The sequence below is a fragment of the Capra hircus genome, chromosome 5 (assembly GCF_001704415.2).
Source record: "Capra hircus breed San Clemente chromosome 5, ASM170441v1, whole genome shotgun sequence".
NCBI classification, from domain to species: Eukaryota; Metazoa; Chordata; class Mammalia; order Artiodactyla; family Bovidae; genus Capra; species Capra hircus.
The window spans coordinates 104,415,527-104,442,716 of record NC_030812.1 but is presented as its reverse complement, the minus strand read 5'-3'; the positions used below and the strand labels follow the sequence as shown (position 1 = coordinate 104,442,716).

The following is a 27,190-nucleotide window of genomic DNA, read 5'->3' as shown; positions in this document are numbered from 1 at the left end:
TTCAGACAAGATCATGGAGCTCAGATGCTCTCACCCCCTCTTAGTCTTGCTTCATTTATGGTTGACTTCATTCTGAAGAGAAGCTCTGCCCAGGAGTTAAGATGACCACTATCATCCCATCAAAAGTAGCAGTCTTCCTGCTAGTAGGAAAGTCTCATAAGTAATTGGATTTGAACCCATCACTGCGTCTGAGATATTGGGGTCCTCCAATTGGCCAGCCAGGATTACAAGCCCCATGACTGATGCTTCTGTAAGACCACATGGAGCAGGGGATGACAGGTTTCCCGAAGGTAGGAAGATGAGCAAGCTACAGGATGTGTCCACTCACCCACCACCTGCCCTTCTAGTCTGCCTACTGAACTCACAGTCTATAATTACAGTACAGATAAATGTGTGCAAGTCAGAAACAACCTGGGATATATACCTGGCTTCATAGTTTTCATTTTAATCACTGTGTAATAGTCCATGAAGGGAGACATTGGGTGATTGAAGCCGTTGGGTTCAGGTGAGATCACCTGGGGAAGATGATTGAGAACAGTGGAGGGTCAAGAGGGTCAAATCCTGGGAGAGAGAAACATGTAAGGAGTTGAGTAGAGCCCCAGAGAGATGCAGAAAAATAGGAAACCTAGAAACCAGAGGAGGAGGAAGTTTCTAGAAGGAAGGAAGGAGAATGTAAAATTGCTGGAGAACATATAATTCAGAAAGTGCTTCTAAAGTGGGGTGATGTGGACATTAAGTCAGAGCAGTGTCCTAACAGGTGACTTGTCCCATGTCTTCTATCAGGAGAGGTACAGGACTAGCCATTGAACTCAGGTCCTCTGGGCCTTTTTGGACCCCAAGAGTCTGCAACCAAGGATAAAGGTGAGATGGACAGTTCTGGGGAGATAGGACAAGGAGCCAGGTCCTGGTAGCCTAATTTAAAGGATTCAGATTGGATATTGAAAAGTACACACATGGTTACAAAGGGCTGAAATAACTCTTGACAAACGGTGGCTTATTTAGGGACCCCTTTAAAGCAGGGAAGTCACAAGTCACTGATGGGTCGATGGGAAGTATGTATCCATAGACAACAGGCCCACCAGCGTTTGGCTGGGCTCTCCGGCAGGCAGTACTTTTACCCTGCTAACCATTGGACTCTTTTTCATTCCTGAGACTGCTTCTTCTTGTTGTCCCATTGAGGCTTCCCAGGTCTCGAACTGACTAATTGGAAAAGACCCTGATGCTGGGAAAGACTAAAGGCGGGAGGAAAAGGGGACAAACAGAGGATGCGATGGTTGGATGGCATCACTGACTCAATGGACATGAGTTTAGGTAAACTCTGGGAGTTGGTGATGGACAGGGAGGCTTGACGTGCTGCAGTCCATGGGGTTGCAAAGAGTCGGACACAAATGAGCAACTGAACTGACTGAGGTCTCGCTAGGAGTAAAGAACTGGCCTGCAAACGTAGGCGACATGATGAGACATGGGTTTGATCTCTGGGTCGGGCAGGTCCCCTGGAGTAGGAAATAGCAACCCATTCCAGGATTCTTGCCTGGGAAATCCCATGGACAGAGAAGGCTGGTGGGCTATATGTGGTTGCAAGAGTCAGACATGACTGTAGTGACTTGGCATGCATGCAAGAGGTTAAATAATAAAGGACATTCTCCTTGAAGAGACTTAATTGACCATAGCTCTGTGGCTCAGACGGTAAAGCATCTGCCTGCAATGTGGGAGATCCAGGTTTGATCCCTGGATCAGGAAGATCCCCTGGAGAAGGAAATGGCAACCCACTCCAATACTCTTGCCTGGAGAATTCCATGGACTGAGGAGCCTGGTGGGCTACAGTCCATGGAGTCACAAAGAGTCGGACACGACTGAGCGATTTAGCATGCAGGCGTTGGTCCCATTGGATCCCAAGGAAACCAAACACTCGGAGCCATTTATTTGTAATTTTTATTTTACGTCCTTGCTCGCATGGACAAGAATATCTGCAAAATCCAGGGACTAGCGCACGATGACGTGTCTTAGATGTAAGTGGTATGAAGATAATGTTGGGGCTCTGTGAGGAGACGGGAAAGGGGGGCTGCGGCAGTGAGGACGGAGGGAGGGGTGAGGGCGGGGCCCACTGCGGGAAAGAGGGGCAGCGGCGGGCCCCCATCACAGGTTCACCATCAGCCAGTCCAGCAGCTGCAGCCGTGTGACGTTGCCCACCGCCTCGTCCAGCTGTCGCTCCTTCTCGTACCGCAGCACCGACTGTAGAACCTCACCTACGCTGCGTCCCTTTTCCACGGCGGCTGCCGAGAGCTGAAGTAGCTGAGGGAGGGAAGGAAAGCGGCAGTCGAGGAGGCAGAGCATCCCAGCGAGGGTCCGGCGGGCCTTCAAGGCCAGCGAGCAGGGGGCGGTCCCTGGCCGCGGGAGGGCCTCCCGGGAGATGCTGAGACTACTTCCAAAACCGAGACACTCGCTGGCTTGTCTGACAAAAGAAAGTGGGTTCCATCGCCCTTCATTTAAAGGACAACCCCATGTCCGTGATATGGAAGATGTCCCACAAAGACTAAAGCTTCCTGCTTCCGGTGGCTGTTTGGTCAATGGTGTTCACGCCTTCTAAGGATTCTGACGTTCTTAAGCTCACTGTAACATCATAAAATGGGCTCCCATCACCGCCCAGAGACCAACAGAGACAGGAGAGAAAGAGCCATAGGATAATGTAGATGCTGCTTTCTCAGCCCCTTAGGCCAGAGAGCCCTGGGATGATAGAACAGGAAGGTGACTCAAAGATGCATTCAACCCCCATGAAAATATTGCCCGGAGAGGTGACCGTTATCAGTGATACAGTGCCCCAGAAGTCAGCGGAGGCACTGCTCATACCCAAGTCTCTGAACCCTATGTTTAATCCTCTTACCAGGCATAAAATGAGAAAAGCCCAAGCAAGTATTCTATATGAGCCCAGTATATTGCCATTCATCTGGAATCTGTGTGGCAACAAATGAACCAGCTTTCCATTTTGTGTGTTCTGCAACTGACTCTATGAGAAGTTCAAAGGGCAGATTAACAGGCCAAATATCAGGTGCTTTCTCAGGGGAGATTCCAGGCAGAAACTGAAGTGCATAAGGATACTCTTGAAACAGATGGAAAGACAAATCTCCGCAAAGAGGAGACAGAACGAAGACTCATTGTACAGCTGGTCACTGTACAGTTAAAATGGTCATTGTACGGCTAAACAATAATACCAAATCCAAAATGAAGACTGAATAGATGGAAATGAGTAAGGAAACACAGGAAAACCAAGGACAGAGCAATAGAAATTAACTGTATTGAACAGTGTAAGAGATAGATTAAACCTCCTTCAAAAAGATTGAGAAAATAAGCAGAGTTCAGGGGCCTGTGGGACAGTTCCAGAGGGTGTTACATTTATGTCCTTAGAGAAGAAGAAGGGTAGTGCAGAAATACATTTAAAGAAATAATGCATGAAAGCTTCCCCAATTTTCTAACAGACATACAGACAAATTCAAGAAGCATAGTGAACTTGAAATATGATGAACCCCCATAATTCACTTCAAGACCTATCACCATCAAATTGCTGAAAACTAATACATTGGCCACCTGCTGCAAAGAGCTGACTCATTTGAAAAGACCCTGATGCTGGGAAAGATTGAAGGCACGGGGAGAAGGGGACGACAGAGGATGAGATGGTTGGATGGCATCACTGACTCAGTGGACATGAGTCTGGGTAAACTCCAGGAGTTGGTGATGGACAGGGAGGCCTGGCGTGCTGCGGTTCATGGGGTCGCAAAGAGTCAGACATGTCTGAGCGACTGAACTGAACTGAAAGAAAAAGAGGAAGAGATCTAAAAGCGGCCAGGGACAAAGGGCACAGTATACATGAGGGAACAGCAGTGCCAGTGACAGCGAATTTCTTATCAAAACCCAGAGAGGACAGAGGAGTGAAACAGCACTTTCTAAGCCTAAAAGAAAAGAACTGTCAAACCAGAATTCTATGTCCAGCAAACATATGCCTCAGGAATGAAGGTCAAATGAAACTTCAGATTAAATTAAGATAATTCATCGCCAGAAAAATGCGTTCTGTTTCCTTGCACAGAAAGAAAACGGTATCAGAAAGAAACTGGGAACATGAGGAGCAAACCAACAACAACAGAAATGGTAAAAATCTCAGGATAAATGATGAACGATTTGTCTCCATTCTTTAAAATATGATTTTATGGTTGAAAGCAAAACTAATATTGCCTAAGGATTTTAGGCAATAAAATTAAATAGATTTTAGGCAGCTAATTACATAAAATAATGGCAGTCTCAGGCAGAAGGGTGAAGGGCCCCATAGGGCAGGAAGATTTCTACATTCTAGCCTAAGTGGTCACTGTTGACTCTAAGTAGACTGTGACAAGTTAAGTATGTGGATTGTGGTACCCAGAGAAACCACTAAAAAAACTACACAAAGAGATATAGCAAAACACAACAGATGGATTAAAAGGGAACACTGAAAAATGTTTAAAAATAATTCAAAAGAAGACAATAAAAGGAAAAGCAGGCTAAACATAACTACCTGTTCAATCACTGGGTTGGGAAGATCCCCTGGAGAAGGAAATGGCAACCCACTCCAGTATTCTTGCCTATGGGGTCGCAAACAGTTGGACAACAACTGAGTAACACTTTCACTTTCACTTGGCTTCTTCCTGCTAAACTCCCCTCCTTTCCCAGGCATTGCGCCAAATGTCCCTTAGGGGCAAAACTGCCTCCAGCAGAGGACAGTGGAGCTAGGCAAAGATTTATTTGATATGACATATCTCAAGTGCAAGCAATGAGGTAAAAACTAAACTAGATGTCATTGTTAAGAACTTCTGCTCCTTGGAACACTCCATTAAGTAAAAAAAATAAAATAAGCTACAGACTGAGAGAAAGTATTTGCAAAATATATATATCCGGTGAAGGACTTGTATCCGGAATACATCAAGAATTCTTGTAACTAACAACCCAGTCAAAGTATGGACAAAAGATTTACAATTTACATAGACAACTCACCAAAGATTATATATGAATGGCTAATCAGCACATGAAAAGATGCTCAACATCTTGTCATTTTAATGTATGTATGTCAAATTAAATCCACAATCAAAAACCACTATAACAGTTATAATGAAAAACAGAACAGAATAATGTTGATGAGGATATGGAGAAATTGAAATCAACGAAATTGCTGGTCGGAATATAAAATGGTACAGCTTATTTGGAAAACAGTTGAACAGTTTCTTAAGAAATTATACTTACCATAAAATGCAGCAGTTACACTCCTTGTCACCCAGGAGAAGTGAAAATGTATATCCATACAAAGACTTGTATGTGACTGTTCATAGAGGCATTAATCATAATAGCAAAATAATGGAAATAACCCCAATGTCCATTAATTGATGAGTCAATAGAAAAAACATATACAATGAAATTCTATTCAGCAATAAAAGGAATGAACTGCTGATACATACTGCAACATGGATAAACCTCAAAAACCTTATGCTAATAGTGGACAGCCATATGTAAAAGGCTACATACTTTATGACTCCACTATTTTCTAAAATGAAAGGCAAATCTGTAATGACAGAAAGCAGGTTGATGGTTACCAGTGGCTGGGGGTGAAACTGAGAAACATAGCCTAGAAAATTCTGAGACAGAGAAATAAGGAGTCTCTAGTCCTATCAATATGAAGACATATGACAGAATTACAATAATTAAAGCAATATGCTATTAAAATAGTATTAAACTTAGTAAGAACAGATGAATGACTCAATGGAATAGAACAGAAAGCTTAGGGAAAAAACAAAGACATATAGGTATCTGGAAAAAAATAAGACTGAATTCCTATGTCACACCTTGTATAAAAATGAATTTGAAATGGATCAAAGCCTTAAACATTTTTTTAAAAATCATAATTGTGCTAGGAGAAAGAACACATGGGGAAGTTTTGTTACTATCTTGTAGTGGAGAATGTTTTCCAAAATATGACATAAAATCTAGGAAAAATAAAATATGAACTATCATATTTGACCATGTAAACATTTAAAATAATTCTTCATGGCAAAAGCAACAAAATGAAACATCAATCAAGTCAAATGATTTAAAAAATCATATGTAATATCACAAAGGCTATTTTCCTTGTATTATGTAAAACTCTCACAGATCCATAAGAAAAAGACCAACAACCTAGCAGAAAAAAAATGGGCAGAGTTTACAAACAAATGATTCATCCATGAAAAAGGAAATTCAAAAACAGCTCTTAGGAACTTCCCTGGTGGCTCAGTGGCTAAGACACTGAGCTCCCAAGGCAGCGAACCTGGGTTCGATTCCTTGTCTGGGAACTAGATTCCAGAGGCCACAACTAAAAGTTCACAAAAAGGGCTCAGTGCAGCCAAACAAATATTTTTAAAAACCAAAAATGGCTCTTAAACACATGAAAAGGTATTCACCCTCATTCCTAAAAAGATAAGTGCAAAGTAAGGCAACACTTGGTAAAGACCAAAAGTTTGGCATGGACCGTAGGTTAGTTACTATGTGGGAAACAGGTGCTCTCATTTTATTTTAATAGGTGTTGGAATTGGTGCACCCTGGAGAAGGAAATGGCAAACCTGTTCCAGTATTCCTGCCTGGGAAATCCCAGGGACAGAGGAGCCTGGTGGGCTACAGTCCATGGGGTCGCAAAGATTCAGACACGACTTAGCAACTAAACAAACATGTATTAACTTGTATGCTGCATAAGTATTTTTGGAAAGATAAACAAGAAATTGATCTGAATGGTTTTCTCCAGGGAGGGCAATGGAATGGGGAGATAAAAATGAGAAAAAGTCCTTAATTTTAATTGTGCATTTTGTGTGTGTGTGCCTTTGGATTTTGAAGTATGCACACATTACCGATTCAAAAATGGATACAGGGACTTCCATGGAGGTCCAATGGTTAAGCCTCCTCACTGTCAATACAGGGGGCCTGGGTTCCATCCCTGGCTGGGGAACCATGATCCTATATGCTGCAGGGCATGACCAACAGTTTTTTAAAATGGATACAAATTTGTTTAAGGGAATTGGGCTCATGGATATGCTGGTATGACCAGATTTAATCACCAGCATTAGCATGAAAATAGTTGCCTATATTAACTAAGTCTCTTTCCCCCCCAAAATTCACAACTTATATTTACATAATTTCTTTGATGTATATGCCATCCAACTTTTCTTAAAAATATGCTGCTGCTCAGGACAAATCTACTCACTAGGTGACATTTGCATGTGCTGTTGCCCATGTTTCCCATTCTTTTCCTTTAAGAAAATGTGTGTGTGTGTGTGTGTGTGTGTGTGTGTGTGTTTGTGTGTAGAAGGAAGCCTGCAAGTCTATTGTCTCATTCTAGAGAATTGTATCATAGACATTCTAATTCAAAATAATCTAAAACTAGAATGTATTATGATTGTTACATAGGATGAGGTAGACAGAACAAAGCCTGATTCACACACTGTACATGTGAAAGCTATGCTTCTTTTTAGATTTTTTCATTAGTCTAAAGCTTTCCTGAATATTGGCACCTCTGCTAATTGCAACTTATGAAAATAATTTGGTGGCTCAGAGAGTAAAGAATCTGCCTGCCATGTAGGAGACCTGGGTTGGATCCCAGGGTTAGGGAGATCCCCTGGAGAAGGGTATGGCAACTCACTCCAATATGCTTGCCTGGAGAATCCCATGGATAGAGGAGGCTGGCAGGCTAGAGTCCATGGGGTCACAAAGAATCAGAAACGACTGAATGACTAAGCACACACACACAGAATAATTTGTTTTACAGACTGGAAAAACTGTGAACAGACAGAACTTGCCAAGCAAGTACTCTCAGGGATAAATCAAAGATTGGATCTCCATGTTCTGTCCTCTGGCCCAATGTGGAACAGGCACACAGATCAACTGGGGGTTTTGCTAAAGGTTCTGATTCAGTAGGTCAGGAGTGGAGCCTGAGGCTCTGCACTTGGCAACACTGTTGGTGTACAGACATGCAAGGAACAAGCCTACAGAGTCCTGTTGCTGCAAAAGGAGCAAGTCTACAGGAGAGACAGTTTCTCGTTTAAGCTGAGTGTAAACTATTCTGTGTGCAGTACAGTCCTGTGTCTTCCTGGTCATCAGATACACCAAGTAACCCAGTTATAAGTGCTACTAACCCTGTGCATCAAACAGAGAAAGCCTCTTCCTCCATATCCTCTGGTTTCTAAGAAGATGGGTGCTTTTTATAATAATCCCAGCCTCTGGTGCCACCTCCTATTACTTAATTGGTAAATGTCATTGTTCCACTTCTCTTAATTGAGAGGAAGTAATATTGAAAAAAAAAAAAAACCCTGAGAGAGAGAAAGAGAGAGAGACTGTGTATATTGTGGGGATGGCCTCTTAATTCCCCCTCATTAGCATGGAGCACCAACTACGTAAACAAAAGCTTCCCAGACTCAAAATTTCCCTTCCGTGAGCAGTTTTGAGGCCTAAACTGGGAGAAGAAAGGAGGAAGAAAGCACACTTACCTTTATCAGTAAGAACAATAATAAGCTGATTTTTCTGTCTGCCTTATTCTTTAGTCTTACTTATCAATTGATTCAGAACTTAGGGTGAGGGGAAGATGGATGCTATTTACTGAATCACTTCAAATCCCCAACGGCTCCTAGATCACCAGCAAGGAGAGGTATGATGGGCTTGAAAACACCATGAATCTAAACCCTTCGCCTCCAGCCAACAAACACATCCCTGGGACGCTTCCCAGCATTTCCTTCTCATTCTTTGGGCAAAGCTGTCCTACCCAGAGTTCAGTCTGAGCCCAGCCCTTACTCTGATTCTTTCACCAACTCACTTGGAGGCTCCTTATTTGTGCATTCCCATCTAGATACACAGAAAGAAAGAGAGAGAGAGAAAAAAAGTGTATCTTCTTTTCCCTTCAACACACCTCTTATTGGGCAAAATCTAGTTTTAATTTACCCATTGGCTAGGCTATGAGTTTTGAGCTTCAAATGTTTACTGTTCCCATCCTACCCTTCTTGGGGCTATCTTCCCATTTAGAAAGAAAAAGCACTTAAAACCCTAATTAACCCTAATCAATCTTCTCCAAACCCCTGGCTCTACCGCCTTACCTTCTCCTGGATTCCTTCATCGTCACCGGCAAAGTACAGAATAGGGACGTTGAGCTCAGAGGCGGCTACCCACTGAAGAACGGCTTGGAGCTGCTTGTTCTGTACTGTGTCCGTCAGGTTGTGGTTGCTGACAATCACTTTGGGTGCTGTGCACCCTTCCGGGGGCTGTGCTGATAGACTCCTCAGTTCGTTGTGGATAGCCTGATAGGCATTCTGTAGGAGCGTCTCTGCAGTCCCTGTGCCCTTGGTGGACAAACACTCATATAAACTCTCTGGGAAGGCTGACGTCGGCCTGCTGGCATCCCCGGACTTGTCGTCTCCCAGTTCTGCCAACGGAGAGTCGCAGGACTTGGCAATGATGAGACACAGCTTCATCACTGAGTCCATCAGATGGTCTACCATCTGCCCGTTCATGTGGCTGTCAAGTTTGTTAGCCACCATCTTGGTGAGCCCTGCAAAAGCACCCCCAGGCTCATCACATTCATTTAATTTGGCAGGAGAAGGGGTGGCGGGTCTTTCATACTGGGGGCCGTCTTCCTTGGCTGCCTTGGAATCACAGCTATGGTCGCTCTTGAAAATGGTCTCACTGAGCAAGTTCCGGATAAAGTTGAAGAAAACGCTCATTAGGTCCTTCTTCTCCACTTCTTCTGGGTCAGCTCCCACTCGGGGAGACCGGAGGCTGGACTCATGGGAAACGGCTGGGGACTTCATGGGATACAGGTTGGAGGTGCCGGCAGCTTCGAGGAAGCTCTGTGCATCCATGTTCCCTCCCTGGGCCAGGTGGTACTGGATCAGAAGTAAGGCAGACACAAGCAGGTCCTTGGCCCAGGAGTCTGAGTCGCACAGAAAATTCTCAGGTTTTTCTGGGCACTGCATAGGGAGGCTGAAGTGGCAGGGGTCAAAAGGGAACGCCAGGGGAAAGTCTGGCCCAGGTTTACACTGTCTTTTGGGAGTTACGAAGGGTGAGCCCTGGAGGCATGAAGGTATGCCTTCCTTCTGCTGGCTGTTGTGCCACAGGGTCAGCCCCTCTTTGATAATGTGTTCCCCCACAGTCTCCACACAGGACTTCTCGGGTTTGGGCGTGGGGGTGCATACTTTCTCCCTCACTTTACCTTCTGTTTTCATGGAGGCAAAGTTGACATTTCGGTGTTTAGGATCGCCCATCCCTTTCATAGAGACGAGGGAGTAACTTTCAGACTTATCCTTGGTTTTCCTGACCGTCTCAGGGGTTTTCTTGGCAAATATCACCGAGTAGAGTTTCCCCAGCATGGCGTCCATGATGTCCGTGGCCTTCTGGCTTCCGTGAGAGAAGAAGCTTCTTTTCACGGCTGAGACAAAGTCCGTGTCCGTCATGAGGCTCCCCGTGACGTTGTGGAGGTTCTTCATGAAGGAGTCGATGAGGTCGGAGACCACCTCTTTGGCATGCTTGATCAGGACCCTCTTCAGCACGATGGTGGCAATGGTCGTGTCCTTCACCTGGATCTTCAGGGTCTTCATGATGGAGACCATCATGTCGGACACCACACTGTTGGCGTAGGTCATGATCCCTTGACTGACGGAAGTTGTGAAGTCATCGGGCCTTTCATGTCCTCTGAACATCTTTCTCTCCGCCGGTAAGGCCCTTCCTCCCTCTTTGGCATCGCCCGCGTTACGAGATTCGAATACTTCCTTGTAGAAGAAAGACTTCTTAGAGCTAGGCCTGTCCTCGGGGCACCTGGCTCCCTTGCTGCTCTCCTTGATCTTCAAAGTGCTTTTGTATTTTAAATTAGGGGGGCTCTGTAATGTCCCCGAGGCTCTGTCACCGGAGCCCGGAGCCTTATTCGATGGGGTGTTTTTGGAGCACGCAGTGACGGTCTCATTCACCAGCTCCGACGCCACCTTGCTCAGGCTCTTGTTGGGTGGGGGCTCATCCCCCATGTACACTGATTGGTGGACACACCTGTTCTCAGAGCCGTCAATCTTTTCGTTGATCTCCTTACGGGCCATGGCGATGACAAGATTTGTGAGGCGGTTGGCGTAGAAGGAGACTTCGTCTACGGAGCTCCCATTACCGGGGTGCGTGCTGGGGCCCTGGTGCGGGTTCTCTCTGTGACTCATCTCAAAATGCAGCCTCCCTGGACTGCCCCTGGAGGTGGTGTTGTAATAGTCCACGCAGAAACCTTTGCGTGGGTCTCCTGAGCTGACCATTTCCCTGCCGAGAGATGATTCTCCGGGCTTGAACCTAACGTCTTGGAATCCTGCTGTGCTTTTTTCTAGGTCTCTGCGGAGCCAGCTGAGCACTCTGATGGGATCGTGTGAGGCTTCCTTAAAAATAGACAAGGATTCATCCGACTATAACAAAGTAAAGATACAGGATATTCAGGACAACCTCAAAGAGCAGTCACAAAAATGGTCGCGCCTCTCACGTCTCAACTCCTCCATCAACCCAACAGATGGAAACAACATTTACCGAGTGCTTACTATATATCAACCTTCCCTAGTGGCTATCAGTAAACAATCTGCCTGCAATGCAGGAGACCCGAGTTCAACCCCTGGGTCGGGAAGATCCCCTAGAGAGGAAAACGGCAACCCATTTCAGTAATCTTGCCCGGGAAATCCCATGGACAGAGGAGCCTAGCGGGTTACAGTTCATGGGGTTGCAAGAGTTGGACACGACTGACTGACTAAACCACCACCACCACCTACTATATATCAGGCACTGTTCTGAGTACTTTAAAACGAGGACCTCATTTAATATTATTCTGTGTGTGCACATGTGTGCTCAGTTCATGTCTGACTCTATAAGCCCATGGACTGGGCTCCTCTACCTGGATTTCCAGGCAAGGTTATTGGAGTGTGTTGCCATTTCTTCCTCCAGCAGATCTTTCCAACCCAGGGATTGAACTCGCATCTCCTGCAGGCAGACTACCACAGAGCCACCTAGAAAGCCACTATTATTCTGGCAATAAACTTAAATGCTAGCTTTCTTATTATCCACATTTTAACAGAAGAGGAAATTGAAGAACTGAGGGATCCTGTTAGTTACTTACCAGAGGTTAGATAGCTAATCACTGATGGAGGAGGAGTTCCAACTGGACCAATGACTCCTGGGCCCCTGCTCTCAGCCACTGTACTCCGACACCTCTAACGACATAGATCCTTAAGATCTGACCCTCATCAGCTACAGAGTTCAAATCTGCATTAAATCAGATTTTTCATGTGTTGCTATTGATTACTATTTTCATGGTTGATCTCTTTTATTTAGTTAGGTCTCTTATGTCAAGTATAGGGCTTCCCTGGTGGCTCAGACAGTAAAGAATCTGCCTGCAATGATGGAGACCCAGGTTCGATCGCTGAGTCAGGGAGATTCCTCTGGAGAATGGAATGGCAACCCACTCCAGAATTCTTGCTTGGAGAATCTCGTGGACAGAAGAGCCTGGCAGGGTACAGTCCATGGGGTCACAAAGAGTTGGACACGACTGAGTGACTAACACTTTCACTTTCATTAAAAGTATAGTTTTCAAAATATCAGAAAATTCAAGGACAGTGGTGCATAATTAACCCCTTTGCTGGGCTACGCAAGCATCATCCTGATATGCTCAATGGCTTCCAGTGGACTACTGGGGATGCTTTTAGGTTAAGAATCTGATTTATAAATGAGGAGTTAATATCTGTGGGACAATTTATTAGTTTTGAGTGAATGCAGAGTCTTTGATGGATGCTAGCTGTGCTGAGCACATGCACATGTTTATATGTTGGCTTAATTTATAATCTTCACTTGAACATAGGCTAAAATAAGAATGTATGTGAAAGTGTCCTATTTACCATCAAATGTAAGGGATCACTGTAACTGTTGGAGTTACATCTCTCTGAGGATAACCACAAGTACTGCTGATCTTTAAAGAATAATTTGGTATTTTAAAAGGGGAAAAGGGGAGGTGGTAGGGATTGGGAGATTGAGATCGACCATATACGCTATTGATACTACGTGTAAACTAGACAACTGATGGCAACATACTTACTACACAGCAGAGAACTCTACTTACTGCCCTGTGGTGACCTGAATCGGAAGAAGATCCAAAAGGGAGAGGATATGTGTGTGTGTGTGTGTGTGTGTGTGTATGTGTGTGTGTACACACATACATATACACACACTAAATACTAAGTCACTTCAGTCTTGTCTGACTCTTTGCAACCCTAAGGACTGTAGCCCTCTAGGCTCCTCTGTCCATGAGAGTCTCGAGGCAAGAATACTGGAGTGAGTGGCCATTTCCTCTTCCAGGGGATATTCCCCACCCAGGGATCGAACTCACATCTCTTGTGTCTCCTGTATTGGGAGGCGGGTTCTTTACCCCTGGGAAGCCCTGTATACATGCTGCTACTGCTGCTAAGTCACTCCAGTCGTGTCCGACTCTGTGTGACCCCAGAGACGGCAGCCCACCAGGATCCCCCATCCCTGGGATTCTCCAGGCAAGAACACTGGAGTGGGTTGCCATTGCCTTCTACAATGCATGAAAGTGGAAAGTGAAAAGTGAAAGTGAAGTCGCTCAGTTGTGTCCAACTCTTAGCGACCCCACGGACTGTAGCCCACCAGGCTCCTCCATCCATGGGATTTTCCAGGCAAGAGTATTGGAGTGGGGTGCCATCACCTTCTCCGGTATATATATATACACACACACACACACATATATACAGCATCTCACAGCTAGCACATGGTGGGGGCCAGGATTCAAATCCAGTTGACTCTGAAACTGGTTCTCTCCACCCCTACAGTCAACAGTCTACTGTAATGTCTGGATGAACTGGGAAGAAGACAAAAGCAGCTGGACCTCTACAGCCTGGTTTAAGCTGCTTGTGGGCCACAGAACTTGGTTCACAGTCCTCTAAATTGTTCTCCTAATTTGAATAATAGCTCCTATAAGGAAATTTGTACTCGAGTAGAAAACTCTGCACAATCTATAGCATACTCCTCCATGTTTTCTGATTCTGATTCTCTTGGAAACATCTGATAACTCTGGAAACTATAGATAACTGTTAGCAATGCAGTATAATTTTTGTCTACACACATGTTAATTCTGACCAGGAAAGAATTGCTGACTTTCTCGCCCACTTTGGAAGATGTCAGTTTGGCTTCCATTTGCACAGTTCATTCCAATACTCCTGATCTACATACAGGTGTTTTTTTTTTTTTTTTTGACTCTCCTTAGAACTGCACCATTAATGAATTAAATAAAATCTCATTAATGAGTTAAATAAAATCTTTCACATGAGTCTATTTTATGTTCATAGGAGAATCTTTATTTCACCTTTCTCTGAAAATGATCTTTTAACAGTTTTGCAAATTTGTCAAGATGTCCAGCAGATCTGCTTAACAGAGGTGAAGGTCACCATGGGAGTACTGTACCTGGTGTGTCCTTTCTTGCCTCCCCCAAGATGGTGTTTTAGGCACCATTTTAATTTTATTCTCTTTTTGCCTAATTTAGTTTTTGATTTTCATTTTAGTCCTTCCACAGCCACCAATCATTGGTGGCAGCAGTGCTTGAGAATTTTGGTTTTACTATCTCACCACTTGGTGATTTCTTTAATGGATTAGTGGTTTATAGAGATCTGCTCTCTGTTGGTGAGAGACAACAGAAAATCTACTTGGCTAGTATTTTTTGCTCATCTTAAGGCTCAAATCAGTGTGGAACTTAGTGCCCAGTTGGAAGGAGAAGGGCTCTTTAATCTCTGGACAGGGGAGTTTAGTTTTGCATCTTGGACCCTAAGACTCAGCACAGTATCTGTGCCAGTCCATTCATTGCTGTCTCTCAAATCCAAGTTGACCCTTTCTAGTCTTGCTTTGTGAGTCGGGACCTGGACCCTTTAAACATTTCTCCTTGGGTGGCCGGCTTTGCTGGCAGAGGGCACTGGAGGGGCGCTACCTAGTCATCACAGGAGGGAGGGGCTTCCCTTCCGGTCCCCTGTGCCCTCTGGCAAGTGTCTTGAGTGTCACTGGGATGCAGGCTGCTGTCCAGCTGCAGGGCACGCTCTCCAAGGAGATCGGAAGCAGCCTTTGTTGAGGGCAAGGGGACTTCGTGAGCCTTAACTTTCTTCCTCATTCACTCTTTCAGCCGAGGGGTAGTAGCAGCTTTCTGCATTTGCTGCTTCTGGATCTCTTATTAGAGTCCTTTTTCACAGCTTTTAGTAGTTAACTTAGTTAAATACCTCTTACTTAGTTAAATACCTCTTACGCTGTCAGTAATTTAATACTAAAAAAACTGACGTGGTTTCCCTTTTCTGATGGGACTCTGACTTAACAGTGCCTGATACTAAGTAAGTGTGGAATAAATGTTTGTTGAAGGATGAGGGCAGAACAATATCACTTAGATGAGAGTTAATGTTTCTGAGAATTTTGAGCCATCCTACGCATCTACTCCACATTCAGGTCAGGATGGGCGGCGGTGAGGAGATATCCCTCATCTAAGGTAAGGAGCAGCGGCTGCGCTTTGCTGGAGCAGCCGTGAAGAGATACCCCATGTCCAAGGTAAGAGAAACCCAAGTAAGACAGTGGGTGTTGCAAGAGGGCATCAGAGGGCATACACACTGAAACCATAATCACAGAAAACTAGTCAATCTAATCATACTAGGACCACAGCCTTGCCTAACTCAATGAAACTAAGCCATGCCCTTGGGCCACCCAAGATGGGCGGGGCATGGTGGAGAGGTCTGACAGAATGTGGTCCACTGGAGAAGGGAATGGCAAACCACTGCAGTATTCTTGCCTTGAGAACCCCATGGACAGTATGAAAAGGCAAAATGATAGGATACTGAAAGAGAAACTCCCCAGGTCAGTAGGTACCCAATATGCTACTGGAAATCAGTGGAGAAATAACTCCAGAAAGAATGAAGGGATGGAACCAAAGCAAAAATAATACCCAGCTGTGGATGTGACAGGTGATAGAAGCGAGGTCTGATGCTGTAAAGAGCAATATTGCATAGGAACCTGGAATGTTAGGTCCATGAATCAAGGCAAATTGGAAGTGGTCAAACAAGAGATGGCAAGAGTGAACGTCGACATTCTAGGAATCAGCGAACTAAAATGGACTGGAATGGGTGGATTTAATTCAGATGACCATTATATCTACTACTATGGGCAGGAATCCCTTAGAAGAAATGGACTAGCCATCATGGTCAACAGAAGAGTCTGAAATGCAGTACTTGGATGCAATCTCAAAAATGACAGAATGATCTCTGTTCGTTTCCAAGGCAAACCATTCAATATCACGGTAATCCAAGTCCATGCCCCAACCAGTAATGCTGAAGAAGCTGAAGTTGAACTGTCTTATGAAGACCTACAAGACCTTTTAGAATTAACACCCCAAAAAGATGTCCTTTTCATTATAGGGGACTGGAATGCAAAAGTAGGAAGTCAAGAAACACCTGGAGTAACAGGCAAATTTGGCCTTGGAATGCGGAATGAAGCAGGGCAAAGGCTAATAGAGTTTTGCCAAGAGAACGCACTGGTCATAGCAAACACCCTCTTCCCACAACACAAGAGAAGACTCTACACATGGACATCACCAGATGGTCAACACCGAAATCAGATTGATTATATTCTTTGCAGCCAAAGATGGAAAAGCTCTATACAGTCAGCAAAAACAAGACTGGGAGATGACTGTGGTTCAGATCATGAGCTCATTGCCAAATTCAGACTTAAATTGAAGAAAGTAGGCAAAACCGCTAGACCATTCAGGTATGACCTAAATCAAATCCCTTATGATTACACAGTGGAAGTGAGAAATAGATTTAAGGGACTAGATCTGATAGATAGAGTGCCTGATGAACTATGGACTGAGGCTCGCGACATTGTACAGGAGACAGGGATCAAGACCATCCTCATGGAAAAGAAATGCAAAAAAGCCCAATGGCTGTCTGGGGAGGCCTTACAAATAGCTGTGAAAAGAAGAGAAATGGAAAGCAAAGCAGAAAAGGAAAGATATAAGCATTTGAATGCAGAGTTCCAAAGAATAGCAAGGAGAGATAAGAAAGCCTTCCTCAGTGATCAATGCAAAGAAATAGAGGAAAACAACAGAATGGGAAAGACTAGAGATCTCTTCAAGAAAATTGGAGATACCAAGGGAACATTTCATGCCAAGATGGGCTTGATAAAGGACAGAAATAGTATGGGCCTAACAGAAGCAGAAGATATTAAGAAGAGGTGGCAAGAATACACGGAAGAACAGTACAAAAAAGATCTTCATGACCGAGATAATCATGATGGTGTGATCACTCACCTAGAGCCAGACATCCTGGAATGTGAAGTCAAATGGGCCTTAAAAAGCATCACTACCAACAAAGCTAGTGGAGGTGATGGAATCCCAGTTGAGCTATTTCAAATCCTGAAAGATAATGCTGTGAAAGTGCTGCACTCAATATGCCAGCAAATTTGGAAAACTCAGCAGTGACCACAGGACTGGAAAAGGTCAGTTTTCATTCCAATCCCAAAGAAAGGCAATGCCAAAGAATGCTCAAACTACCGCACAATTGCACTCATCTCACACGCTAGTAAAGTGATGCTTAAAATTCTCCAAGCCAGGCTTCAGCAATATGTGAACTGTGAACTTCCAGATGTTCAAGCTGGTTTTAGAAAAGGCAGAGGAACCAGAGATCAAATTGCCAACGTCTGCTGGATCATTGAAAAAGCAAGAGAGTTCCAGAAAAACATCTATTTCTGGTTTATTGACTATGTCAAAGCCTTTGACTGTGTGGATCACAAGAAACTGTGGGAAATTCTGAGAGAGATGGGAATACCAGACCACCTGACCTGCCTCTTGAGAAACCTATATGCAGGTCAGGAAGCAACAGTTAGAACTGGACATGGAACAACAGACTGGTTCCAAATAGGAAAAGGAGGACGTCAAGGCTGTATATTGTCACCCTGCTTATTTAACTTCTATGCAGAGTACATCATGAGAAACGCTGGGCTGGGAGAAGCACAAGCTGGAATCAAGATTGCTGGGAGAAATATCAATAACCTCAGATATGCAGATGACACCACCCTTATGGCAGAAAGTGAAGAGGAACTAAAAAGCCTCTTGAGGAAAGTGAAAGAAGAGAGTGAAAAACTTGGCTTAAAGCTCAACATTCAGAAAACAAAGATCATGGCATCTGGTCCCATCACTTCATGGAAATAGATGGGGAAACAGTGGAAACAGTGTCAGACTTTAATTTTGGGGGCTCCAAAATTACTGCAGATGGTGATTGCAGCCATGAAATTAAAAGATGCTTACTCCTTGGAAGAAAAGTTATGACCAACCTACATAGCATATTGAAAACCAGAGACATTACTTTGTCAACAAAGGTCCATCTAGTCAAGGCTATGGTTTTTCCTGTGGTCATTTATGGATGTGAGAGTAGGACTGTGAAGAAAGCTGAGCGCCAAAGGACTGATGCTTTTGAACTGTGGTGTTGGAGAAGACTCTTGAGAGTCCCCTGGACTGCAAGGAGATCCAACCAGTCCATTGTGAAGGAGATCAGCCCTGGGATTTCTTTGGAGGGAATGATGCTAAAGCTGAAACTCCAGTACTTTGGCCACCCCATGTGAAGAGTTGACTCATTGGAAAAGACTGTGATGCTGGGAAGGATTGGTGGCAGGAGGAGAAGGGGCGACAGAGGGTGAGATGGCTGGATGGCATCATGGACTCGATGGACGTGAGTCCGAGTGAACTCCGGGAGTTGGTGATGGACAGGGAGGCCTGGCGTGCTGCGGTTCATGGGGTCGCGGAGAGTCGGACACGACTGAGCGACTGAACTGAAGTGACTCATCTATAAACTTTGAGAACATTTCTGTTGAGTCTCTTTCTGTTAGAAGAGTAGTTTTACAACTGTTACATATGTCTTTTTTTTTTTAATTAACTGTGGCATATTTCTCCTGCTAAGTATATTATAGGATTTTTTACCCCTGAAAATTATACGCGGAATTTTTTTTTTTCTAAAGGAGTTCATTTTCCCCCCAGGAATTTCATCTTCAAAAATAAGAGGTGGTGGGACTTCCCTGGCAGTCTGGTGTTTAAGATACTGCATTTCCACTGCAGGGGGCATGAGTTTGATACCTGGTCAGGGAACTAATTCTTTTTGGTAATTACCCATAATGTTTCAGCTAACAAAAATAATAAACCTGCTCGTTATTGTTGCTTAGTCGCTCAGTCGTACCCGACTCCTTGCGACCCCATGCTGCAGGCAGCGTGGCCAAAAATATGATGGAAAAAAAAGAGGTGGCGGTGGAGAGAATAAGGCTACTCTTAATGGCACTTCACATATTCCTAGGTCCGTATTTATAAGGAGGCTGACCCTTACCATTTTCCAGTCTTGGGGTTGGCTGTCTCCGGGGGAATAGACGTCAACTTTGCATACTCCATTTTGGCTTTGTAACCAGTCAACCCTATCCGACATCTGAAAGTAGGAAAAAGGAGAAGGATCATCAAAAGGGCTAGTTTCATGGTGGTGAGGAGTAATAAGACAAATGACTGAGATGAGGAAAACAGGAGTGATGCTCTCCACAGACATCTGTCCTGAGAGTTACTTCAGACCCACTTACCTCTGGACCTCTGCATTCTCAGCTCCAAACCACAGAAGGACTTCGTTAGAACATGTATCTCTAGTACAGGACCAGAGGCTGGTGTCTCCTAGAGGTGGTTAATACAGATTTGCTCATGAACGAACCTGAGCATATTCTGTGTCCTAGCTTGACCACCCTTTCTCATCTTGGATTTTCAGTATATGCTCGAAGCTCAATTTGATCAAAATAGAATTAACTGACTTTTCCCTCTCTGCTCTTGCCCCACCAACTTTTCTAAGTAATGTAGGCTTCATTGTAATTGATTTCTAGAGGACTAACTTACTTATATTAGCAGTAAGTCTAGGATGGCTTCCTTAAGAATAATCCCTCTTCCAGTTAGTCAAAAGTCCTGGGGGAATTCTCAGCCTCCATGGTTCCACCAAACTTCTGAATGGTAAGAAAAGGGAGATGTCTTATGCACCATCCAAAGGGCCTTGGAGGTAGTGATGTCCTGGCTGATGTTGGTTTTTTCATAACCCTCCCAACTCTTGGTTCTATTTCCTAATTTCTGTCATGGCACCACCTGGTCTTCCAGAAAGCTGGTCTTTATTTCACATGTATTCTTCCATCCCAAGCCTTCCTCTAGCTACTGTTTCTCTTTTTTCTTATTTGTAGTCATTTTTCTTGAAATAATTGCTTATGCTTACTGCTTTTTCTACTTCATCTCACCAGTGAGCACCAACCGCTCATCCATGGGGGATTAGACTGTGGGCTTAATCTCATCGACTTTCTGCAACACTGCATCTTATCTGATAGTTCTTGGAAACGTGACTAATTATCATACTTGCCCACCGATAACCTACAAGTATGAGAAGCTTCTCTTTGCCCTCTTTTGTCAAGTCAGAATTCCATTATCAGGCCTCCTCACTGAAGTTTCCTTTCTTTTGTTGTAAATGTTGCTTAGGCCTATATTTCTCAATAAACAAGGTGGAATGAGATGGCCAATTTTTTCTCCTCAGTGCCCCCAAAACATCTTTGTGAATAGACACACATATTTATATCTTGTTTTTAACAAATACACTGGCTTAAAATTCTGTCAAAATAAAGTCCAAAAGCTTATCCTAAATTTTTTTAGACAGTGAAATTATGTCATATAAATAATTGCTTGAAATGAATGGAACATTATTCGTGATTTAATGTCCAGTTAATTGGAAATATTTGATTTAAAGGACTTTAGGTTTTATTTGTGGATGGTAGACATCTCCCCCACAAACAAAACCAACACAACGCAAACACAGATTATACACAATTTAAACTTATTTATATGTGGGTTTCCAGGTGGCTCAGTGGTAAAAAAAAAAAAAATCCGGTTCAATCCCTGGATTGGGAAGATCCCTTGGGGAAGGAAATGGCAACCCACTCTGGTATTTTCGCCTGAGAAATCCCATGGACGGAGGAGGCTGGTGGGCTACAGTCCATGGGGTGGCAAAGAGTTGCACACGACTGAGTGACTGAACAACAATAAGTGGGTTTATCATTTTTGTTGCACAAAACATTATGGGTAATTATTAAAAAGAAAATATAAGATCTTTCCAGAGAAGGCAATGGCACCCCACTCCAGTACTCTTGCCTGGAAAATCCCATGGATGGAAGGGCCTGGCAGGCTGCAGTCAATGGGGTCACTGAGTCGGACACGACTGAGTGACTTCACTTTCACTTTTCACCTTCATGCATTGGAGAAGGAAATGGCAACCCACTCCAGTGTTCTTGCCTGGAGAATCCCAGGGATGGGGGAGCCTGGTGGGCTGCTGTCTATGGGGTCACACAGAGTTGGACACGACTGAAGCAACTTAGCAGCAGCTGCATAAGATCTTTCAAGAGCTACCTGTTCATGCTCCCAAAAGGATGTGGACTTGTTTTTATATCTCAATCACTAACTTAGGTCACTGATCTGGTGAAAGAGCTTTCACTCTTCTTAACACTGTGATACAATAGATTCCTTGAACAAGCCATGGGTTTTACATCTTTCAAGAGCTACCTGTTCATGCTCCCAAAAGGATGTGGACTTGTTTTTATATCTCAATCACTAACTTAGGTCACTGATCTGGTGAAAGAGCTTTCACTCTTCTTAACACTGTGATACAATAGATTCCTTGAACAAGCCATGGGTTTTACATTGTGATTAGACCCTAGAAGGATCTTGCTTAAAAACCCCGAATCAACTATTTTAAAATACCGAATCTGAGAGACTAATCCTCAGAGAACCTTATTTCACTGGTTTTAGGGTTTGGAAACAAGTGGATAAAAGTTTCTTTTTTCTTTTTAATATTTATTTAATTGCACCAGGTCTTGGGCTTCTGAGGTAACTCAGTGGTAAAGAATCTCCTTGCCAGTGCAGGAGCAACAGGAGACATGGGTTTGATCCCTGGGTTTGGAAGATCTCCTGGAGGAGAGAATGGCAACCCATTCCAGTATTCTTGCCTGGAGAATCCCATGGACAGAGGAGCCTGGAGGGATACAGTCCATGGGGTTGCAAAGATTCAAACACGACTGAGGCGACTGAGTATGCGCACGCACACCGGGTCTTAGCTGCAGCATGTGGGATCTAGTTCCCTGGCCAGGGATCAAACCCAGGCCCCCTGCATTGGGAGCCCAGGATCTTGGCCACTGAACCACCAGGGAAGTCACAGCGCTGAATTTCTTAAAAGCTCCTTGGGTGATTCTAACGGACACCTAGAATTGAAAATCCCTGGGCTTATATGGAGAGATCCTCTCTGCAACAGACTTGCCAGCTCCAGAAATACAATTGTTTATTCTTCGAAACATTTTTTTCTGAGATTTTGTAAGCTTCTTGGTACCTTATTTTAATGTTTTTTTAAACCCCTAACAATGAAGTTTTTACTGTCTATGAAGTTAAACCTTGTTTTGTCTCTCAGCAGCTCATTGTTTTATGTAAATATTCATATGCTTGAATCATCACCATGAATAAAGAAATGGAAGGCACTGTTCCTTGTCCAAAGAAACAAAAGACTTAGAAACAGGTTGCCTAGACTGTTGACAGTGCAAGTCTCTTAATCTCCGATTTACATTCCATCTTAATGCATGACTTCTAATGGAACATGATGATGTCAGTAGGATCTACTGATTTATTTAGGCTACGTGTCTGACTCTCTGCAACCCCATGGACTGCAGCCCACCAGGCTTCTCTGTCCATGGGATTTCCCAGCCAAGAACATTGGAATGGATTGCCATGCCCTCCTCCAGGGGACCTTCCTGACCCAGGGATCAAACCCGCATCTCTTGTGTCTCCAGCACTGGCAGGCGGATTCTTTACCACTAGCGCCACCTGGAAAGCCCTATTTAGGCTATACTGCACAATTTAAAAGCAGGGATGAAAACAGAGAACAAAAAGTAGGGAAGTTGTGTGGTCACTTACTCTTACTGAGGACAGGTTCCGAGATATGAGGAAAGCTCTGGATTAATTTCTTGTTGTCTTCACTATTCCTAAGTTTACCCACTCCTTCCATGAAATATAAGGAATCTGCAATGGAAAGACACAAATAAAAATGACTACTATCACCTCTGAACTTTATTGCTCTCATTACCAAATGATTTTGACCTATTATTTTTCACATATGATTCACAAGTGATGAGCACGAAATGATATTCATGTTCAAAGTACAGATATCATTCTTGCAGTCTCGTGGTTCCTACATGACAATGAGAGAGTCATTTCCTAGGTGGGTTGATAAGAAGTCCAGGGGTCCCCAAGGAGAGAGGGGTCTGGAATTCTCAAGGAGGGAGAAAGGACAAACTTTTTCCCCCTCTACATTCCATAAGGATTATATAACGATAATGTATCCTGCTTGAGGACAGTCTCTGAGAAAAACCTTCCGGCTAATCCTGTTATCTTAAAATGTAAATTATGGGAGTAGGTCTAGTGAGGTCTTTGCAACCTCCAGACATTCTTTTGACTCATTGTAATAACTAATTGGAGAGTATATATCTCCATTGCTAACACTAACAAGGGGGTACTCTTTCTGCCCCTTCTGATGTCTTTGTCAGAAGCTTTCTCTACCCCTTTTATACTTTAATAAAACTCTATTGGACAAAAGCTCTGAGCGATCAAGCCTTGTCTCTGGCCCCAGATTGAATTCTTCTCCTCTGGAGGCCAAGAATCTAGGCGTCTTTTCGTGGTTCAGCAATAACCTTTCAACAACAAGGGTTTTTATCATCTGACCAATTATTTCTGAAATGACTATAGTTATTCTCCAGTTTCCAATCATTGGCAGACAGACTTATTTAACAACAAGGACACTGAAAGCTTTTAGCCTAATCTCAAACTTGACTTGAACAGGAAGTCAGAAGTTCAGTAGCTAGAATAGAGAGTAAGTGCCCTGAGTTCCTGGATCTCAAAACACTTTGTAAGTTCTCCTCTGAGGATTCAGGAGAAATGAGTCCTTTTGTGACAAAGGGAATTCACAATTAATGTCAAAACCAGCTTCCAGATCAATTATCTTCCTTATAATTGTCTGCTAATGAATATATATGAACATTGCCTATTGCTAATTCTGGATAGCTCAATTTTTCTTTCTTTCTTCAACTGGAGAATCTGAGAAAAAAAAATGACTTGCTCAAGTTTGATAAGAGTGGTAAGGCTTTCACAAAGCTTGGCTCATTTTGAGGATATGCTCACCCCAGAGACTTACCAAAGGTACAAATATTTATCTAATGATTTATTAACGGATCTCCTATCCCAATAATAAAAATGAATCAATTATCTCAAAAGGGCTCTTATACTTATTTCACACTTACTCATTACATAGATTCAGCAAACACTTCCAGAGGTTTTTATTTATTTTCTATATCCTCTGCACTTTTGTTTGCATCCATGAAGTTGTTTTAGACTTTAAATTCCATAAATTGTCCTGGATAATAGTGTATATAACAAGGTACTTAAATGCCTTTTGATGGTAATGCTATTCAGACTTCTAAATATGTATACATGTCTCATAATGAAATGGAAAAGAGAGAAGGAAAATCTAGAGATTTGAGTTAATGAATGGATTCATCCATTTCCTAACTTCAAAGTGGGTGAGTAATATCCTGGAATTAAATGGAAAATAAATGAGACAAACGACACTGTTATCTATTAACTTTGATGAGGAAAGAAGGCTAACTACACACAATGTGAAGATAAATGGACCTTGGGAATCATTTATTGTAACATTCTCGTTTTAAAGATAAGGAAACTGACACCCATAAAGTGACTATTAAAACCAATCGATAGATTCATTGAGATATTTACAGCTCTGCAGGTTAACCTTCTGGAAGCTAAGAATTTTTCTTATGGCCAACAGGGGGACCCAATGGAACAACAGAAGGACTGACCTAAAATGTTCCTTTAAAAGGTCAACGTGATCATCACCTCAGTGATAACTGAGGAGTGCAAACCATGAACACCAGCCAGGGAGGCATAAATAATAGAGGGGCTTGTTTACGGAGCTGTATCCCAGACCCCAGTTCCATCTCAGGACATGTTTCCTGTGTTCATCACAAGCAAGAGCTCCTGTTTACTCAAGGTTCCTAAGCTCGCGGAAATACTCAAATTACAGGCAGCGTATGTGAAGCTTTTGCAGAGTTGATATGTATCTGATCAAGTTTTGAAATTTACTAGACCACTTTTTATTACTAATTTTAAAAAGGAAGAATATATTCTAATGTTTTATTTTTCTCTTATTCCCTTTCTCTAAATGTGAAGCATACAATAGACACTCCATAAATGTGGCTGTTGATGAAATCAGTCTCATGCGATTTTGTTTAAATTAAGGATTAGAAGACTGTGAGTCTCTCTCTGTGTGTATATCTTTTTCTCAGTGGTACCATTCAGTGTAAAGCTTTCCTGTGGATTTCCTATATTTTCACTTCCCCTTGTTAATAACTTCTCTCTCCATTGCCCTGTTAGTACAGATGTTTTGTTAGTACAGCTATATATATTCTGCTTTGCCCCAGTTCTTTGTTGTCTAGCCAAGAAGTCAGAAATAAGAGAGGATGAAAGTGGATGAGAATTGGGACTCAGAGCAATACTAATCTGATTTTGCTATTAGAGCGCTGGAAAAAAATCAAACAAAAAAACAGACAGAAAAATCTACCCCACTCCCAACTTTTAGAATAGCCCACACATGAATAGGAAAAGTCAGCAGGTAGTCAAGCTTCCAGTCACATCATGAAATTGAAAAGCAGACACCCTCATGTCTGCAAAAGTATGGCCAAGGAGATCTAGTCCATCTGAAACAAAATTAAAACTTACAGCAAAGATGGTAGGTAGCTACCATCTACTATCATTGTGTTGAAGGAGAGGCTCATTTATTTCCAGAAGATTCTGACATGACATTAACTGGGACAAGAGGGAGATGAGGGTGACTGTTAAGAGTTACCCATTCCTTGTCACTGAATTTTCCGTTTTAACCACAGAAGATCAGAAAATGGGCTGTCTCATCAATCCAGTGGGATCTCCTACCTCTGCAGCACTGGAAGAGTGAACCACAGAAGGCTCCAGAAGATACTTTTAAAGTCAACGAAGATGCTGGGATGTTTGTGCTCAGCTCAAGATCTTGTTTCCTCCCCCAGCCTTCCATGTACCTCCCCCTTGCTGGGACTGGAGAGTGACATCAGAATCACAGCTGGTGATATCACTGCTTCTATAGCAACAGTGGTGACACCACCAGAAATTGAGTGATCATCAGACAAGGGGAGGGGTGAAGATACACTGCAAGGCCCTGATGCTTAGTTTGGAAGAACTGGGCTTGCTTTCTCCAGATTGATTTTCTCGTTTAAGTGTCTAATTTTTGGTAGGGAATACGGGAGGGGGAAGGGGCTTCCCAGCTTGGCTCACTGATAAAGAATCCACCTGCCAATGCAGAAGACCCAGGCTCCATCCCTGTGTCGGGAAGATACCCTGGAGAAAAGAATGGCAACCCACTCCAGTATTCTTGCCTGGGAAGGAGTCTGGTGGGTTACAATCCATGGAGTCACAAAGAGTTGGACATGACTGAGCACACACACATAGGAGAGGGGTATGCATAGTTTTGGAGAAGGCAATGGCACCCCACTCCAGTACTGGAAGGCTGCCGTCCAGGAGACTTCCCTTTCACTTTTCACTTTCATGCATTGGAGAAGGCAATGGCACCCCACTCCAGTACTGGAAGGCTGCCGTCCAGGAGACTTCCCTTTCACTTTTCACTTTCATGCATTGGAGAAGGCAATGGCACCCCACTCCAGTACTGGAAGGCTGCCGTCCAGGAGACTTCCCTTTCACTTTTCACTTTCATGCATTGGAGAAGGCAATGGCACCCCACTCCAGTACTGGAAGGCTGCCGTCCAGGAGACTTCCCTTTCACTTTTCACTTTCATGCATTGGAGAAGGCAATGGCACCCCACTCCAGTACTGGAAGGCTGCCGTCCAGGAGACTTCCTTTCACTTTTCACTTTCATGCATTGGAGAAGGCAATGGCACCCCACTCCAGTACTGGAAGGCTGCCGTCCATGA

The 27,190-nt window shown here is 43.6% G+C and overlaps 1 protein-coding gene across 3 annotated transcripts in view; it reads right to left on the bottom strand.

The window, feature by feature from the left end:
• Nucleotides 1,915-27,190, bottom strand: part of AKAP3 (A-kinase anchoring protein 3) — a 28,539-nt gene continuing 3,263 nt past the window's right edge. The window contains exons 2-6 of one of the 3 annotated variants that reach the window (XM_018048611.1): nucleotides 23,078-23,182; nucleotides 19,681-19,768; nucleotides 19,440-19,535; nucleotides 9,126-11,456; nucleotides 1,915-2,292 (exon numbers count right to left, since the gene is read on the bottom strand). In XM_018048611.1, coding sequence (XP_017904100.1) covers nucleotides 2,137-2,292; nucleotides 9,126-11,456; nucleotides 19,440-19,535 — 2,583 coding nt within the window. In that variant the 5' untranslated portion in view covers nucleotides 19,681-19,768; nucleotides 23,078-23,182 and the 3' untranslated portion in view covers nucleotides 1,915-2,136. The remainder of the gene's footprint in view (nucleotides 2,293-9,125; nucleotides 11,457-19,439; nucleotides 19,536-19,680; nucleotides 19,769-23,077; nucleotides 23,183-27,190) is intronic. The other 2 variants (XM_018048610.1, XM_018048612.1) reach the window with 2 other exon arrangements.